Source organism: Melanostigma gelatinosum, assembly GCF_949748355.1.
Source record: "Melanostigma gelatinosum genome assembly, chromosome: 9".
NCBI classification, from domain to species: Eukaryota; Metazoa; Chordata; class Actinopteri; order Perciformes; family Zoarcidae; genus Melanostigma; species Melanostigma gelatinosum.
The window spans coordinates 23,286,432-23,304,090 of NC_136642.1; the positions used below are offsets into that span (position 1 = coordinate 23,286,432).

The 17,659-nt window shown below is 46.1% G+C and overlaps 1 protein-coding gene across 2 annotated transcripts in view; it reads left to right on the forward strand.

Annotated features, from left to right (window-relative positions):
* Positions 1–1,908: 1,908 nt before the first annotated feature.
* Positions 1,909–17,659, forward strand: part of gask1a (golgi associated kinase 1A) — a 51,119-nt gene continuing 35,368 nt past the window's right edge. For both annotated transcript variants that reach the window (XM_079275439.1, XM_079275440.1), the window contains exon 1: positions 1,909–2,251. In XM_079275439.1, coding sequence (XP_079131565.1) covers positions 2,249–2,251 — 3 coding nt within the window. In that variant the 5' untranslated portion in view covers positions 1,909–2,248. The remainder of the gene's footprint in view (positions 2,252–17,659) is intronic.

Genomic DNA, 17,659 nt, shown 5'->3' on the forward strand with positions numbered 1-17,659 from the left:
TTTCAGTAGAGTGTTGCTTACGAAACCCAGACAGGAACTTGTCGTACATATTGTGCCTCTCCAGTGCAGCAGTAAGTTGTTTGGCCACCACTTTCACTAAAATTTTGGACAAGAAAGGCAGTTTTGATATGGGCCTGTAGTTCATGGGCAAAGCTGGATCTAAGTTAGGTTTCTTTAATATGGGCTGGATAGTGGCATGTTTGAAATAGGAAGGGACAATTCCTGTAGACAATGAGGTATTGACAATAGATGTTACTGCAGGGCCAATAGTTAGCAGAACTTTCTTAAATAGAGAGGATGGAATTATATCCAGAGGGCAAGTTGATGGCTTTGTTTTGGTAAATAAGTCCATCAGGTCTTGAAGGCTGATAGGCTGGAAAGAGTCCAGGACAGCAGGAGATTGCGAGGAGCTACAAGTAGCCGAACAGATCCCAGGCCGAATGCCAGACCTAATACCTGTTACCTTATCATTAAAATAGATCAGGAATTTGTTGCAATCGTCAACAGAATAGCATGGTAAAGTGGAGACAGGTGGTGAAACAATTCCTCTAATTGTGTCAAACAGAATCTTGGGATTTTTCTTTGAAGAGGAGATTAGGTTGGCAAAATAAGCAGTTCTAGCTTGCTTTACTGTAGTATTAAAAGAAACTCTGAGGTCTTTGAGATATAAACGATGCACTTCTAGCCCAGTAGCTTTCCAGAGCCGCTCTGCTCTGCGACACTTCTGTCTCACGCTGCACACAGCGTCTGTCATCCACGGAGTAGTGTTATAGGCTGTTATCATGAGACTAGGGCCCTTTTTGTTGAAACTCACCAAAATCAAGACCATAAACAAAAAATAGTAAATGTACATCTCTTATCAAGTGTCTTTGGCGTTTTCATTTGTATCATGCTGTAAAAGTAGGCTGTGAACATGCAATGTTTGTTGTCAACACACAAAAACATTAAGAGATTTTGGGGCTATTTTGCTTCCATAACGTGGGGAAAAACATCCAAAATACTAATTTAGGTGTTTATTTTACTACACTTTGTCTATAAATTCACCAAAAATGAGGATTAGATAATGCCTAAATTGCATATTTAAACATACAATTTCACATAAATCTGTAAGATGAACAAATTGTTGTTTCCATGGGAAGTTCCATGGTGATATCTATTCACCTGTCTCTTGCTGAAGGTGACATGGACGTATTACGGTATTGCTATGTCAACAAAATACAGTATATTGCCATTACAGTCCTCTAACGCTCTCTAAGAGCAAACATGAATTATATTTATAGTGCTCAAACTCTCATTTCTAAGTGATCTAATTGGTTTTCACCTGCATTGTGGGTGCAGGCGATAATTGAGTGTGGTATTTCAGTGGCAGTTTTGTTTTTAGCAAGAAACACACAGGGGCTTGGAGTTTTCTGCAATGTGTCTAATGCAGATAAACGTGTGTAATTATTTGCACACAAAAAATGTCTCAAATGTATCGTAAAGCAGACCATGTGCTCGTGCTTTATAGCATGCCTGGTCAATAGATATGATTCATGCTTGCTTTCCGTCATAAAGACAACAACGTAACATTTGAAGGGTTTTGAATTACTATATTAGTATGTAGAGCATGTAACCCTGTTTTTTCTTTGTTTTCGAGGCGATACAGTCCGGGTTATTCTGTGCCCTGAGATTTCTGGCAGCTGGGAAAGACGTTACGGTGTGGTGTGCGTGTGTGTGTGTGTGTGTGTGTGTGTGTGTGTGTGTGTGTGTGTGTGTGTGTGTGTGTGTGTGTGTGTGTACGTGTGGTGTGTGTGGGGGATTTATCACATTTCACTGTGCAGACGGTGTTCCTCCGCAAACACAGGGGGCTTTTACTTTGAAATCAGCTTTACCCAGACGCTCGCGCGGAGCAAGGCGCGTTCCCCTGGGAGGAAGAGGGGACGCTGGGCTCGCGACAGTCTTGTCGATCGATTTTTAAAGTCCGTAGCAAACGCAGCGACCGTGTGGTGATGTTACCTGCGCTACAGAGCAAACGTTTTGTTTTACGGCAACACATTGCACCGAGTTAGCAGAACTGTGCAAATATATTTGTTGAACTAAAGGTTTTGAGTGACTCGCGCGCGCGCGCGACTTCAACTTCAGGACCACCGGCTGTCCAGTGTGTTTTGTGTGCGGGACTCCATCAACCTCCAGTCGACGGCATGTCCGTGCGTTAAATTACTCTTCGAAAGAAGCCGAAGTGGAATGCGCTCTGCCGGGGACATGAACCATGGTAAGACGGTTGTTTTGTATTATTATTGCTGACGTGTCTCCTTCAGCCGCGCAGCCGGAAACGAGAAAGTTTTGAGACTTCGAAAAAGTTTGGGCTCAGCTAATGAAGCGCTGAGTAGGCAGATCCTGGACCTGTAACATGCGAGTTCAGCTATGACAAAGACTTGAAGGATATCAGCATTTAAACGTGGTTGAACGTGTATTCCAGCTATGTTTCCTCTCGGTCTTGTTGTCATATGGACTGGAACACCGGGCAGTTCATTTCATGTGCGATTATATCACCTGAGAGTATTATATTATTACAAGTGTTAATATCCTTTACTTCAGTAGAAAGTGGCCTACCTTCACAAAAAGACAAATGTACCAAACTGCAAGTAAATGTACTCAAGGTATGGAAGTAAACATACTTTTTCTGCAGAAAAAATAGCCCTGAGTGATGATATATTTTATTATAAGTTGTAGCTGGTGAAGGCCGAACCACGTTTTAATTTTAATTTTGTTTTTGCAATCTTCACATTATTTTAAATCTTGAGATCAAATGACGAATTGATGAATTGAGAACATAATGGGGATTACTGTTTCAGTCCCACGTTCAATAGATGGATTTAAGTAATTTAAAATGTTAAAATAAATGTAAATGGGAACGATAGCTACTGAAAGGGACTAAAACGCCCCTGTGACTCTATGCAAATAGGTTATACAATGAAATGATGTACAAGTCATGAAAATAGCTCTGTTGGCAGGCCAAAACAGAGTTCATCGCCTGACTATCGCGCGTCTTAAAGCAGCCGATCGTCTCACATTTCAAATTGGTTCCATATGCAGAGCAGACGGGCTGCTGGATTGAGCTGCCACCACAAAGCAGGAAAACTCTCTGCGCATTCGTCTGTTCGGTCCTTTGTTTTCCTCTTTTGCTCTTCTATTTCCTCCTCTTTCTTTTTCCTTCTCTCTTCTTTTCCTCGTCTCGTATTGTATCTAGTTTGGACATGTCTGACTAACTGGACACTGAATGTGCTGTTCATTCAACGACGCGAACAGACGGATGTGGATGTTTCTCAGTTACTTTGTGCTGTACAATCAAGAAACACAACTGCCCTCTGTAATCTCAGGAATAACTACCACTGTTCTTCAGTTGGAGGGAATTGGATGCCGGGCACTCAATTCCCTCCACACCCACAGTACAGTCAGTGTTATGTACATTTAACAGGGACTGCTGCTCACTGTGTTCTCAGCTGTGCTTTCCTGTTCCTTCTGCTCCACGTCTGTGTCTGCGTGCAGAGAATGGAGGGTGGACATGCTGTAAGTGATTGGAGTGATTGAGTCTGCGCGCCCACACACACACTCCCTTTAATTCTGAAAATGAGAGGAGTGTGGTTTGTGTCTACAGGCTGAGTCAATTAACCTTCCTGTTTTCTCTACTCTCTCTCTCTCTCACACACACACACACACACACACACACACACACACACACACACACACACACACACACACACACACACACACACACACATACACACCATAGCTATGTCTGAGCCCGATGGCACTAGGACCCAGAGCTCTGCAGTTGCTCTGAAATCAGTTGTGGACTCCAGATGTAACGGTTCACTAATATGAATCGCAAAAAGAAGTCTGATTGTATAGAAGTCTATGAGAGAATGACTCTAGTTTCAAGTCTTCTTCAATACAGCATGATGTTCATTTCGTAAATGATGGGCCATTTAGAGTCAATAGACCATAAAGCAGAGTATGCTTTAGGGCGGGCTTACTGTGATTGACAGGTTGCTGCTGCTACCAGAGACATATACGGGGCCTCTACGTTCCTCCTCCACATTCCAAATATGATAACTTCTGTTCATTGGTTGCAAGAAGCGAAAAAGGCGACGGTTGAATCACCAAACTCGAGGCTTCCTAATAGCAGTCCACAAACCAATGGGTGACGTCACGACGACTACGTCCACTTCTTATGTACAGTCTACGGTCAACGCGAGGTCCGCTTTGCAACGTAATGAAGGGGCTAAGAACACTCTGTTTTTTATTTAGCCCTCCTAACTGCCAATATGTTATAAGGGACGTAAAGTCTTCTTAAATACCCCAAAACATTTCTTACTTGCCACAGCTGAATGGCCTTCTGGACATTCTGCTCTCTACTGGCGTGCTTGCTCCAACAAGCTCTATACAGCAGGTTAATCAAGGTTTTATCACGTAGCACTAAAAAGCAGTGAGAATAGTATCAGAAGATAGTATATACTGTTTGTTGAGCCAATTTAAAGGAATGTCAGCAAACTCGGGAAATAAACTCCCAGCGATTAACTTGGTTGACTCACCGAGGCAATGTTTGTCATTAAATGGATATCGGCTCTGTGTGAGCCCACATCCTGCCGGCCCTATTGTTTATTTGAGATGTTAAGGATGTAAGGAAGCAAGTAAACCAGTCAGTTACTGCTAGTAGTGAATAAAAAGGTGCCGAGCAAGCATATTCACCAAAGCAGCAGCCGAGGAGTCATTTGTGTGTGTGTGTGTGTGTGTGTGTGGAAGGAATAAGTCACTGCTGTGTGAAGCTTTGTGGCGTTGGCTTTGTTCGGCCCAAAGACCAACAACCCTGAGAACAATAGAAGTCGATGTCATCGACGTAAAAGTGAGTTCAGAGTCGCATTGCCTCCCACTCGATCTGCCACAAGTACAAGTCGGAGAGAGACACTGTCCACACAGCCATCGGCCGCTCGTCCATGTGTGAGGGAGGCCGGCTTGGGCAGCGCTGATCACTCACGATGTGCACTACTGAGCACACCAAGTAGTGAACTGGGCTCTAAATTGACCCACAAACTGTCGCTGATCTTTCATCATCACCTCAGGAGGTGTGTGGGAACAAGATTAAGTCAGTCATGTTAAATGTATTCATTACATTGTTATTTATAACCATATAGCCTTTACATTATGGTTTGAATGTACATTTTAAAATCGTTTGCCTGTTCTGGAAATCATCTCGCAACTCCCCACGTGTGGCGAGCGACCCTCACTTTGAGGACCCTGTTATGGAGCCCATTTACCAACCAGTTCATTTCACCCAAACATTGACATAATCTCCCATAAATTCCCTTCTTAATTATTGTTTTGAATGAATGAGGGAGTTCATAACCCACAAGTAAGCTGCAATTTTGTTATTTTTAGCAGCGTTACTCTCGGTCCACCACTTCAGACTGAAGCTACTCTACAACTAAGGCATGGATTGCCAAGTGATCTGGTGCAGACATCCATGGTCACCAGAGGATGAAGTTTGGAGACGTTGGTGACCCCCTGACTTTTCCTCCATCTCAGTTCTTCAAATGCCCCCTTTAAATGTGGTCTAAACGATCAGATCTCAGCGCTTCTTGGCTGCATTCCCACCTGTGCTTAGAGCTGTTGATACCAGGTGTGAACAGGGCCTAGGTCAGGCATGGACGGTCAATAGTCCTGCAAAGGTATAGAGGTAGATTCCAAACCCAACAAAGCAGCAGTGGTGAACTGCAGCCACTGTAATACTTTTTCAGTCTCAGACTAAGAAGTAAAGCAGTGGTGGTTCTGGCAGCTATGATTTTATCTGCTCCGTCATTTTTTGCCGTAACTTGATGTGATTTGGCCGCCGCCCATATTTACTGTGTCTTCTTGTGTGTCAGCAAATGATTTTGAAATGGCTTTGGTTATCTTTTGGCCGCCACGTCTCATCAGCGAATGTTCTCACTCACACTGCACCTTCCTCTTGGGAGAATGGAATGTGCAATGGGGAACATATTTAAGCACATGTGCACTCCAGTGGCGGCTGGTGGAAAATGTTCTAGGTAGGGCCATCCTATCAATTTCAGCAAACATCCCAGTATGATTGAATGCAAAAAAAATGTAAGTATCAAACACGCATTATTACTTTGCAGTTAAATATTTAACATGTATTCCAACACGAAAACAATCAGTAAATAACACTTATATAATGTAATATAACATGTTTATTTATTGAGATGCCCCTATGGACCTTGTTATAGGAGGTAAAGATCAGGAGAAGTAAACATGAAGTGTAATTATGAATACTGATGTTAAATTAAGCTATGATGAGTTTTCACTGTTAATTTAACATCTCTATTACATGTTGATGCCTCCATGACCAAGTTAAGCAGATGAGACTGAGGACAACTATGTAGAATAAAAGATGTTCACTTTGCATAATATGTAGCTTGACAGAGTTCTCCATGTGTGTCTTGGTGTTCTCATGTTTCCTTACCTCCTCATCCCTCACTCCCTACCCTGGTGTTCTCATGTTTCCTTACCTCCTCATCCCTCACTCCCGTAACTGTCCGTGCTGGAGCCGTCCCCGTTGTTTTAAAAAGCTAAATGAGTTATTAGCATGACGTCATCCAGCTAGCCAAACCTGTCTGGTGTACAGCTAGTACAGAAGCTTCGCATGTACTGCTTCCCTTTCCCGCGAGTCTGCTGTCTGATTGTGAGGTCAGGCTGATCTGATATCAGCTCTTTGGCTGCAGAATCTCCGCCAAAGTTCTCCTCTCAAACGGGTTGGAGGAGGAGTGCTCGCCTGTAGAGACTTCTCCTGACGAGAATGCGCAGCGAGGGGGGCCTGATCGTTCTGGCCCATAGCTGAATCTGATTGGCTAAATTGTATGTCACTCATTTATATCTTGAATCAGCAATTGGCTAAACTGCTTCATAGACCCGCCTCTTTTGGGCCAAAACGATCAGGCCCCCCAAGCTGCGCGTTCTCAGAGTGTCGTGCACACAGACAGAGAGCACGAGCAGAGAGCACACAGGGGGAGAGGACGAGCAGGAAAAGCATATATTTTGTGCAGATATCATATTTTACACACATTACTGGGTACATTCCATAGTTCAAAAACACAAATATTGACAATTTGTATAATTTATGATTATTATAATTTTTTATTTTTTTTTGTGTGGCTCATGGTGGGGCCATGCCCCATGGCCCTCTATTGACCAGCCGCCACTGGTGCACTCCCATTGCAGCCACATGGAGCGAGGATCTTTTTGTGCCACGGAGTAATTACTTTCAGAGCTGTGATTCGATGTCTGGCCGTCATTCTACACACAGAGACGAGGAGCATGAAGCGCTGTGTCCTTTATTCCTTTGCCAAAGGAAAAGGAAAATCAAGTCCGTTCACTCACAATGAAGCTTTTCGACACACAGCTCTTGCGAGATGCGATTGGTTTGGCACTCCGAATAGAAAGAGATGTTTTGTGGCTGCATGCGGTACATATTCTATTCTGACGGAGCTCTCGGAGAATGGGAAACAGTTCAGGGCAGTGGAAAATGATATGTTTAAAAATAACTCAAAGAAAAACGCCACGCCATAGAAACAAAAGAGCAGACAAACCTTAAATGAATCACCACATGAGTCCATTGTAAGGTAATAAAGCTTGAGTTAGGAAGTCCTTAGTTTTATATGGTATTGCATATAACTTTGAAATGTTTGCTTTGAATGCAGCGATGGTTTCGCGTTCTACGACTCACGCCACAGTTTCACAAGCGTTTGGGAGAAGCGTTTGGCCTTGAGGACCCACTCCCTATATGTAGATATGCAGGGCTCATTGTAAGCTAACGACAACACAACGATTCTTATCATACACTCGGAACTAAGTTGTTCTGAATATTATACTCTATTTCTGCGAATAGATCCCCCAAAATGATCCACACTAGTCCATTCATGTTTTGGAAATCCCCTATATATCATTTATGGACACAATAAACAATAATGGGCCTAACGTAGACTTTTGTGGAACCCCACGAGCAACCTTCAGTAATTATATGTTATTTATTTATTTGAACATATTGATATCTATTCTCTGATCCCATACTGTGTCATTTCTTCAGTGATAACCATGGTCAACAGTATCAAATGTTGAATGAATACTGTGAACACTATATTAATTATGTTCTGCTGCAGTTTATTTTTCCTCCTACATTTCGATGAAGAAAAGAGAAGTAGTCCTGTTAGTCCTGTTAGTTCTGAAGCTGTACTGCTGCTCACTCAGCACACTGAGCTTTGTGATGAAATCATCTTTTACAGAATATGTTTCCAGTGAGAGAAAGACGCAGGTCTGTAATTAGAGCTTTGTATTTAGGAATGGCTTTCAGATTGTTAGGAAATATGTCAGCTTGTAAAGATTGATTACAAATATGTGTTTCACCGCACACTCACCGTTTCCTTTTTAACCTGAGAGATGTCAACTCCACCCCGATCTGTGCACTTCTTCCTCTTCATTTTATTTCAACCAATTATTTTCCATCAGTACCTCTTATAAACATGTGTATTTACATTAATAGCATGTACCACTCCATCTGTACTGTTAGTGACCACCTCAGCTCATCTAGATCCAGCATTAACACAAATATTTAAATGATCTTCAACCAAGTCCATATTATTAGTAGTTGTATTATTCTTTATCAGGGAATGTGCTGGAGAACCCGCTTTCTCAGCTCCATTGTCAATCATTTCCTTTAACACTGTAACTATTCCCTTTCTGCTTCTTGTAATACTTGTCAATTTGTTTTTATATCTTGTTTGATACAGTTTTCATTTTGCAAGGCTTTTCAACCAATTTAACTAAAGGACAATGTTTATCATAAAGAGCAGTTATTATGGTCTACATCATCAACCTTTTCCCAATATTTTTTCATCAAGTCTTCTTTAAAATAATGCATTGCACCTTGTGTTTTGTGTCTCATTCATTTTGTTAGCTTTAACTTCAGTATTGGTCTCAAAGACTGGTAAATGGTCTCTTACATCACTCATGAGTAGTCTAGTTATTACCGGACATTAATACTAATAGTACCATTAATGTTGTGGTACCATGTGGTGTTGCCCAGGCCCCGGGGCTCCCCTCTGGGCCTCCCTGGTGTGATCCAAAAAGAACAGGGAACCGATTCCCTTGGCGTCAGTTGGGCTGCAGGAGTTGCCAGAACAACGCTGTGGGTGCTGTTTGACCCATAGCTGGGGAAGGTAATTCAGAGTAAATGGTTCTCACTTAACTTTCCAAATCGCTTGCCCAACACTGGTATTCAGCCATTTCTTAAGTAATTCATGTTGACCTCTATTATGATCATCTTTATGCTGTGGTGCACACAGTGAAGTGAGGTGCTAGTGAGTTGTATGGCAACGCATCTCAAGCTGGATGCTCATGTAGAATAATAAAGTGACGGATTGTCCCCAGCGACCTCTCCACGCACAAACACAGGCTAATACAAATATTCAAATTACAGAATGTGCAAAAGTGCACAAACAGGAGAAGACGCACACACACACAGGAGAGGACGCACACACACACACAGGAGCGGACGCACACACACACAGGAGAGGACGCACACACACACGCAGGAGAGGACGCACAGACACACGCAGGAGAGGACGCACACACACACGCAGGAGAGAACGCACACACACACGCAGGAGAGGACGCACACACACACGCAGGAGAGGACGCACACACACACGCAGGAGAGGACGCACACACACACACAGGAGAGGACGCACACACACACGCAGGAGAGAACGCACACACACACGCAGGAGAGAACGCACACACACACGCAGGAGAGGACGCACACACACACGCAGGAGAGAACGCACACACACACGCAGGAGAGGACGCACACACACACGCAGGAGAGAACGCACACACACACACGCAGGAGAGGACGCACACACACACGCAGGAGAGAACGCACACACACACGCAGGAGAGAACGCACACACACACGCAGGAGAGGACGCACACACACACGCAGGAGAGGACGCACACACACACGCAGGAGAGGACGCACACACACACACAGGAGCGGACGCACACACACACAGGAGAGGACGCACACACACACAGGAGAGGACGCACACACACATGCAGGAGAGAACGCACACACACACGCAGGAGAGGACGCACACACACACGCAGGAGAGGACGCACACACACACGCAGGAGAGGACGCACACACACACGCAGGAGAGAACGCACACACACACGCAGGAGAGGACGCACACACACACGCAGGAGAGGACGCACACACACACGCAGGAGAGGACGCACACACACACGCAGGAGAGGACGCACAGACACACGCAGGAGAGAACGCACACACACACGCAGGAGAGGACGCACACACACACGCAGGAGAGGACGCACACACACACGCAGGAGAGAACGCACACACACACGCAGGAGAGGACGCACACACACACGCAGGAGAGGACGCACACACACACGCAGGAGAGAACGCACACACACACGCAGGAGAGGACGCACACACACACGCAGGAGAGGACGCACACACACACGCAGGAGAGGACGCACACACACACGCAGGAGAGGACGCACACACACACACAGGAGCGGACGCACACACACACAGGAGAGGACGCACACACACACAGGAGAGGACGCACACACACATGCAGGAGAGAACGCACACACACACGCAGGAGAGGACGCACACACACACGCAGGAGAGGACGCACACACACACGCAGGAGAGGACGCACACACACACGCAGGAGAGGACGCACAGACACACGCAGGAGAGGACGCACACACACACGCAGGAGAGGACGCACACACACACGCAGGAGAGGACGCACACACACACGCAGGAGAGGACGCACACACACACGCAGGAGAGGACGCACACACACACGCAGGAGAGGACGCACACACACACGCAGGAGAGGACGCACACACACACGCAGGAGAGGACGCACAGACACACGCAGGAGAGGACGCACACACACACACAGGAGAGGACGCACACACACATGCAGGAGAGGACGCACAGACACACGCAGGAGAGGACGCACACACACACACAGGAGAGGACGCACACACACACACAGGAGAGGACGCACAGACACACGCAGGAGAGGACGCACACACACACGCACAGAAGAGGACGCACACACACACACACACAGGAGAGGACGCACACACACACACAGGAGAGGACGCACACACACACACAGGAGAGGACGCACAGACACACGCAGGAGAGGACGCACACACACACGCACAGAAGAGGACGCACACACACACACAGGAGAGGACGCACAGACACACGCAGGAGAGGACGCACACACACACACACAGAAGAGGACGCACACACACACACAGGAGAGGACGCACACACACACACAGGAGAGGACGCACAGACACACACAGGAGAGGACGCACACACACACACAGGAGAGGACGCACAGACACACGCAGGAGAGGACGCACACACACACGCAGGAGAGGACGCACACACACATGCAGGAGAGGACGCACACACACACACAGGAGAGGACGCACACACACACACAGGAGAGGACGCACACACACACACAGGAGAGGACGCACAGACACACGCAGGAGAGGACGCACGCACACACAGGAGAGGACGCACACACACACACAGGAGAGGACACACACACACACACAGGAGAGGACGCACACACACACACAGGAGAGGACGCACACACACACAGGAGAGGACGCACAGACACACACAGGAGAGGACGCACACACACACACAGGAGAGGACGCACACACACACAGGAGAGGACGCACACACACACACAGGAGAGGACGCACAGACACACACAGGAGAGGACGCACACACACACACAGGAGAGGACGCACACACACACACAGGAGAGGACGCACACACACACACAGGAGAGGACGCACAGACACACACAGGAGAGGACGCACAGACACACACAGGAGAGGACGCACAGACACACACAGGAGAGGACGCACAGACACACACAGGAGAGGACGCACACACACACACAGGAGAGGACGCACAGACACACAGGAGAGGACGCACAGACACACACAGGAGAGGACGCACACACACACAGGAGAGGACGCACACACACACAGGAGAGGACGCACACACACACAGGAGAGGACGCACAGACACACAGGAGAGGACGCACACACACACACAGGAGAGGACGCACACACACAGGAGAGGACGCACACACACACACAGGAGAGGACGCACAGACACACACAGGAGAGGACGCACACACACACACAGGAGAGGACGCACACACACACAGGAGAGGACGCACAGACACACACAGGAGAGGACGCACACACACACACAGGAGAGGACGCACACACACACACAGTAGAGGACGCACACACACACACAGGAGAGGACGCACAGACACACACACAGGAGAGGACGCACAGACACACACAGGAGAGGACGCACACACACACACAGGAGAGGACGCACACACACACACAGGAGAGGACGCACAGACACACACAGGAGAGGACGCACAGACACACACAGGAGAGGACGCACACACACACACAGGAGAGGACGCACACACACACACAGGAGAGGACGCACACACACACACACAGGAGAGGACGCACAGACACACACAGGAGAGGACGCACACACACACACAGGAGAGGACGCACACACACACATAGGAGAGGACGCACAGACACACACAGGAGAGGACGCACACACACACACAGGAGAGGACGCACACACACACACACACAGGAGAGGACGCACACACACACGCAGGAGAGGACGCACACACACACGCAGGAGAGGACGCACACACACACACAGGAGAGGACGCACAGACAAACAAAAAAAGACATTTCTAGATGTTTTACTCACAGCTCTCTGACTGAAGTGTACTGTGTCCAGAGTAGGTGTGTATCAGATCATATGCTACACAAAAGCAGCACACAGCACTTATTTCTGGCCACTTGCTGAATTTAAGTCAAATTTACACTTTGCTTTTTTTACGCTTTTAACTCCACCAGCTCCGGAGAACAATATGTGTCTGCTGTTAAATGCTCCGCTGTGTTCACCAGCTACATGAGGGGAAGTCCATTCAAATACACGGTCCAGTTAGAGAAAACGTCCTCAAGCAGATGTCCAGATAATCAGAGTGTCTAACTCGCATTTAATCATTTATTTCCCTCAGTTTTGCTCAAAAGATGTGTGCTTTGTCTCGTAGTGGCGCTTCATATTTAAGCTTTTTTTTACCACGTTATGGGAACATATGAGACATACTGGTTTTGAACTGCCGGTGGGAAAAATGAACTTGTAATCTGTCCATTCTAGATTAAAAGCTCTGTTTTCAAGTTATTTTCTCTTTTTAGAGCACGCTGTGTGTGTGTGTGTGTGTGTGTGTGTGTGTGTGTGTGTGTGTGTGTGTGTGTCTGTGTGTGAACTGATGCCATAGGTCAAAACTCTGTGGGAAGTCACCGCTTCACATGTAGAGTTAATATTAATGTCTGTAGATGTGAATTCAGAACGTCTAACCTCAGCAGTGCTGCCAGATGGGTCAAAGTTACACCGTTAATAACTGGGCGAGAGCATGGTGAAGGAAATGGAATAAGTTGTGTTCATCATTCATGGCTTGTGACTGACAGTAACGGTTTATAAATGTATCCATGGTGCAAAATCTACATGCAGAGGACTTGCACAAAAGGTGAATATCATTATCACATAACATCATAACCTCTATTATTATCTATTCCATCCCTGCATCCCCCTCTGTATTATAATACTCTTAACATATTTCATGTTACCTGTCAAAGGTTGGAGGACAGAGGCCAAAGGTGAAGGAAGATGCATGGCTCTCCTGGTCTCAGTGTCCCCTCAGCTTTGTCCTTGTCCAGGTAAAAGCTAGCGGAGTCTGAGAGAACATGGGGCCCTATCTCACACCCGGCGCTAAGCGGCGCAGTGCAACTGTCATTGCTAGTTTAAGACCAACGCAGAGCCCGTGATGTGGAAGTAGCAACGTATTTGTGCGCGTTGATGTTAAAATGAGGTGTGGTCAGGGGGCGTTGTTGGCGCATCGCTAATCGTGAGGCGGCAGAAAGCCACGGCGCCGACCAATATTTCAAAAACAAAGTTTTCGCTGCAAAAAAAAGCGCTGGCTTCTCCAATTTACTAAATCCGTGTGGGAGCGCCTAGCTTTTAAAGGGACTGGGAGGGGATACTGGTTGGTGTTATGCTTAAAATACTCCTCTGAGACTAATTACAAGTTTGCATGTGTGTTTGGCCATCTAAAACAATAGGTGTTGCTGTCAGTGCGTTCGGGCCCTCACAGGGCCGCTAGCATGGCTGTTGACCTGCATACCTCTGTCTATTTAATGGAAACCCATAGTTAATGTATGGCTATGGTGGACAGACTTTCATATCTAAAGAATGGTGTGAGGTTTGATGGCCAGCTAGCTGAGGTACAGTGGTGAGTAGTTGGTGATTAACATGAATGAAAAGCACATTGATTGAATGTTTGGTCCACAGTTAACATTAGGGAAGTACCGCAGATTTGAAGAATGTACAGCAGAACATTGAAAGATGAACTTCTTGCTAGAAGATGGAACCCTCCGTCTCCAAAGATTGCTCATCATCAGAGACATCTAACCTTCCTCACAAAGAACACCCCCGGCTGATTCAATGCGCGTCAGATCTCCCCTTCCAGATGTCACACCGATGGCTGCCGTCCACAGGACAGCAGGACAGAGGACCGCTCTCGTTTCCCCCAACAGGAAGAGCCGTGTACGGTGTCTTCTTCAGAAATCATTAGATATATTATTCTATATTCATATGCATCACTGTGCACCGTAAATATGTGGACGCACACACGGGCTGCAGTCCATACTGTGAGCTTTCATACTGAATGCTTACCAATGCATTTGCTTGTCCACATGTGTAACTGCCTACATGTATCATTTCCAGCTGTGTGATTCCGTGCATGTGTGTGTGTGTGTGTGTGTGTGTGTCTGCAGTCACATCCTATCGGTTCATGTTACATAAGCTGCTCCCAGCTCACCGATGTGTTCGTCCGCCTCGGGCATGTTCGTCCTTGGGCATGTACATTATTGCCTCCCTGCTTGCTCCGCCCTCGCTTTCATATGTTTAGTCCACATCCTCGTGTCCTCTTATGGCTGCAAACTGTGCCACTCGGGTCAGATCTTGGGATGCATGGCGTCTTTTGAGCCTGTAGCGCTGCACCCGAGGTGCAACAAGTGGCAGTTTCTTAAATTTCTTCAGAGAATGCTTCACCCAAAAAAAAGGCCATTTATACATATATACATACTCACTTCGTGTTACTTTGAGTTTGTCTTATTTTCTCACTTTATTTTGATTGCTGTTGAGTTCTATTAATAACACGTTGTCACCTGTTCATTTTAAACACAGCAAATATAAATGGATTCCTCTGAAGACTGTGCGGCGGAGGTAGCGGTAGTATTTGCTGATTCTCCCTCAGACATCGTACGGATTGTATTTCACATTGCAGAGCCCATATCCAAAATGAAGGCATTTTTGAACTGAGGTAAGCTAGGGCTGGGCGATAAATCGATTTAATCGATTAATTCGAATGTGTGCTTTAAGGCGATGTGTTTTATTGAAAATCGAGAAAATCGCCCCCACCCCTCCCCCCCGTTGGGTTCCCGTAGTAGAGTGCGCGCGCATTGTTTACAAACTAAAACAACGCCGCCGCCACCTCACAACAACAACCCAGCATTTTGGAGACATTCACCAACTGTACTCCGCATGAGAAGAAGAGTGCCCGGTGGAAAGCCATCACGGATGCAGTCGCGATGTATATCGCAAAAGATATGGTGCCCATATACACCGTGGAAAAGCCGGGGTTTATTCACCGTCTCAAAGCTTTGGACCCCAGGTACGTGCTACCAAGCCGTAAACATTTTTCTGACGTTGCCTTGCCTCGGCTGTACAATAGTACACGCCAAAGGATCTCTGCGGAGCTGGAGGGGATGTCATTCTACTCCGCAACAACTGACCTGTGGTCCAGCAGGTTGACCCAGACACCGATCCACTTGACTGGTGGAAGCGTCACCAACTTAACTTTCCAAGGCTAAGTACTTTAGCAAAGAAATACCTCTCTGTGCCAGCTACAAGTGCCCCCTCTGAGAGGCTTTTCAGTGTGTGGGGGGGGCATTGTTACATGCCACCGTGCATGCCTGAAGCCAGAGGTAGTAGACAGGCTTGTCTTCCTGGCAAAAAATATTTAGAAAAAACATGCACTACTGTTTAATACTGTTGGTTATGTTGTGAATGCACTTGATTTTGTTTACATGCACTTATTTACTGTGCAAAATATGTTATGTTGATGTTAGATCAGATGTTGCACTTTTGAAAATGTGAATGTTAAAGGGTCATATACATTTTATTTCATGCTGTGTTTGTATCAGTGTATTCAGTTAGAAAAGCTTACTGTAAAAAGTTACATTTGCACAGTTGTTTACAATGGAAGGCTACTATTTAATGCCATTTAATGTTATGTTTAATTTAATTTTATATTTAAATGATTCAGGCAAACAAAAGAGTGACCAAATACTTTTTGTATACTACAGGCACCTTTCTACAATGTTCAGGTTTTGTTTGCACTTTATTTTTATCAACCTACTTGGGAAAATCATCACAAAATAAAAGAAAAAATTGTTTTCAACAGCTTCTGTCATCTGCAAAAAATTTTGGGGGAAAAAAATCGATTTAAATCGTGAATCGGATTTTTTGTAAAAAAATCGGAGATTTTTTTTTTAGGCCATATCGCCCAGCCCTAAGGTAAGCCAACACCTTCCATCCCCTCTCGTTTTGTTCCGTGCAGAAACACTGACTGGCCTCTGTGGATGACTCAACTCATTCTTCAGACACGGGGAATTATCAACGCAGATGGTGAACTGAAGCCAGACTATAGAAGTGAAATGTGAGAGGCATCATTACACGTATCACATTTCACCTCAACCTTCACATCCTGCACATAAGGATCGTAGAAACAAAGGCAGTTCCCCGATCAAACGTCCTGTTTTGAAATGATATCCAGGGTGCTGGATGACTCCGATTGTCGCCATCATTTTGGAAGCGATCAGTCTCACTGCTGTAAACATAAACATGACGAGTGTTCTTCCTCTGATCAGCAGCTTGTTTCTACACACACACACATACACACACACACTGTAGGGTCCATGTTGGAGCATGCCTGTTAGTGAATGGCTGATGGCCATTAGCACACCCATGATGTGTCTCTCTCAGGGGATTGACTGTCTCTCAGACTGAATTAAGACAAACTCACTGTGTTAACTGATTATTCTCTGAGTCTGTGGATCCTCTTTCATCCAGTCGGAGAGATGCTCTTTGCTCAGGCAACACACTGTGTGTGTGTGTGTGTGTGTGTGTGTGTGTGTGTGTGTGTGTGTGTGTGTGTGTGTGTGTGTGTGTGTGTGTGTGTGTGTGTGTGTTCGTGCTAGCTGGTAATTGAAGCTAGTTCAGACGGAGACCTTCTGACCTCATACATTTCAAACATAATTCCAGCTTTGATGGCTTCAATGTTGACTAACGGCTCATTCCAGCTGCATTGAGCTC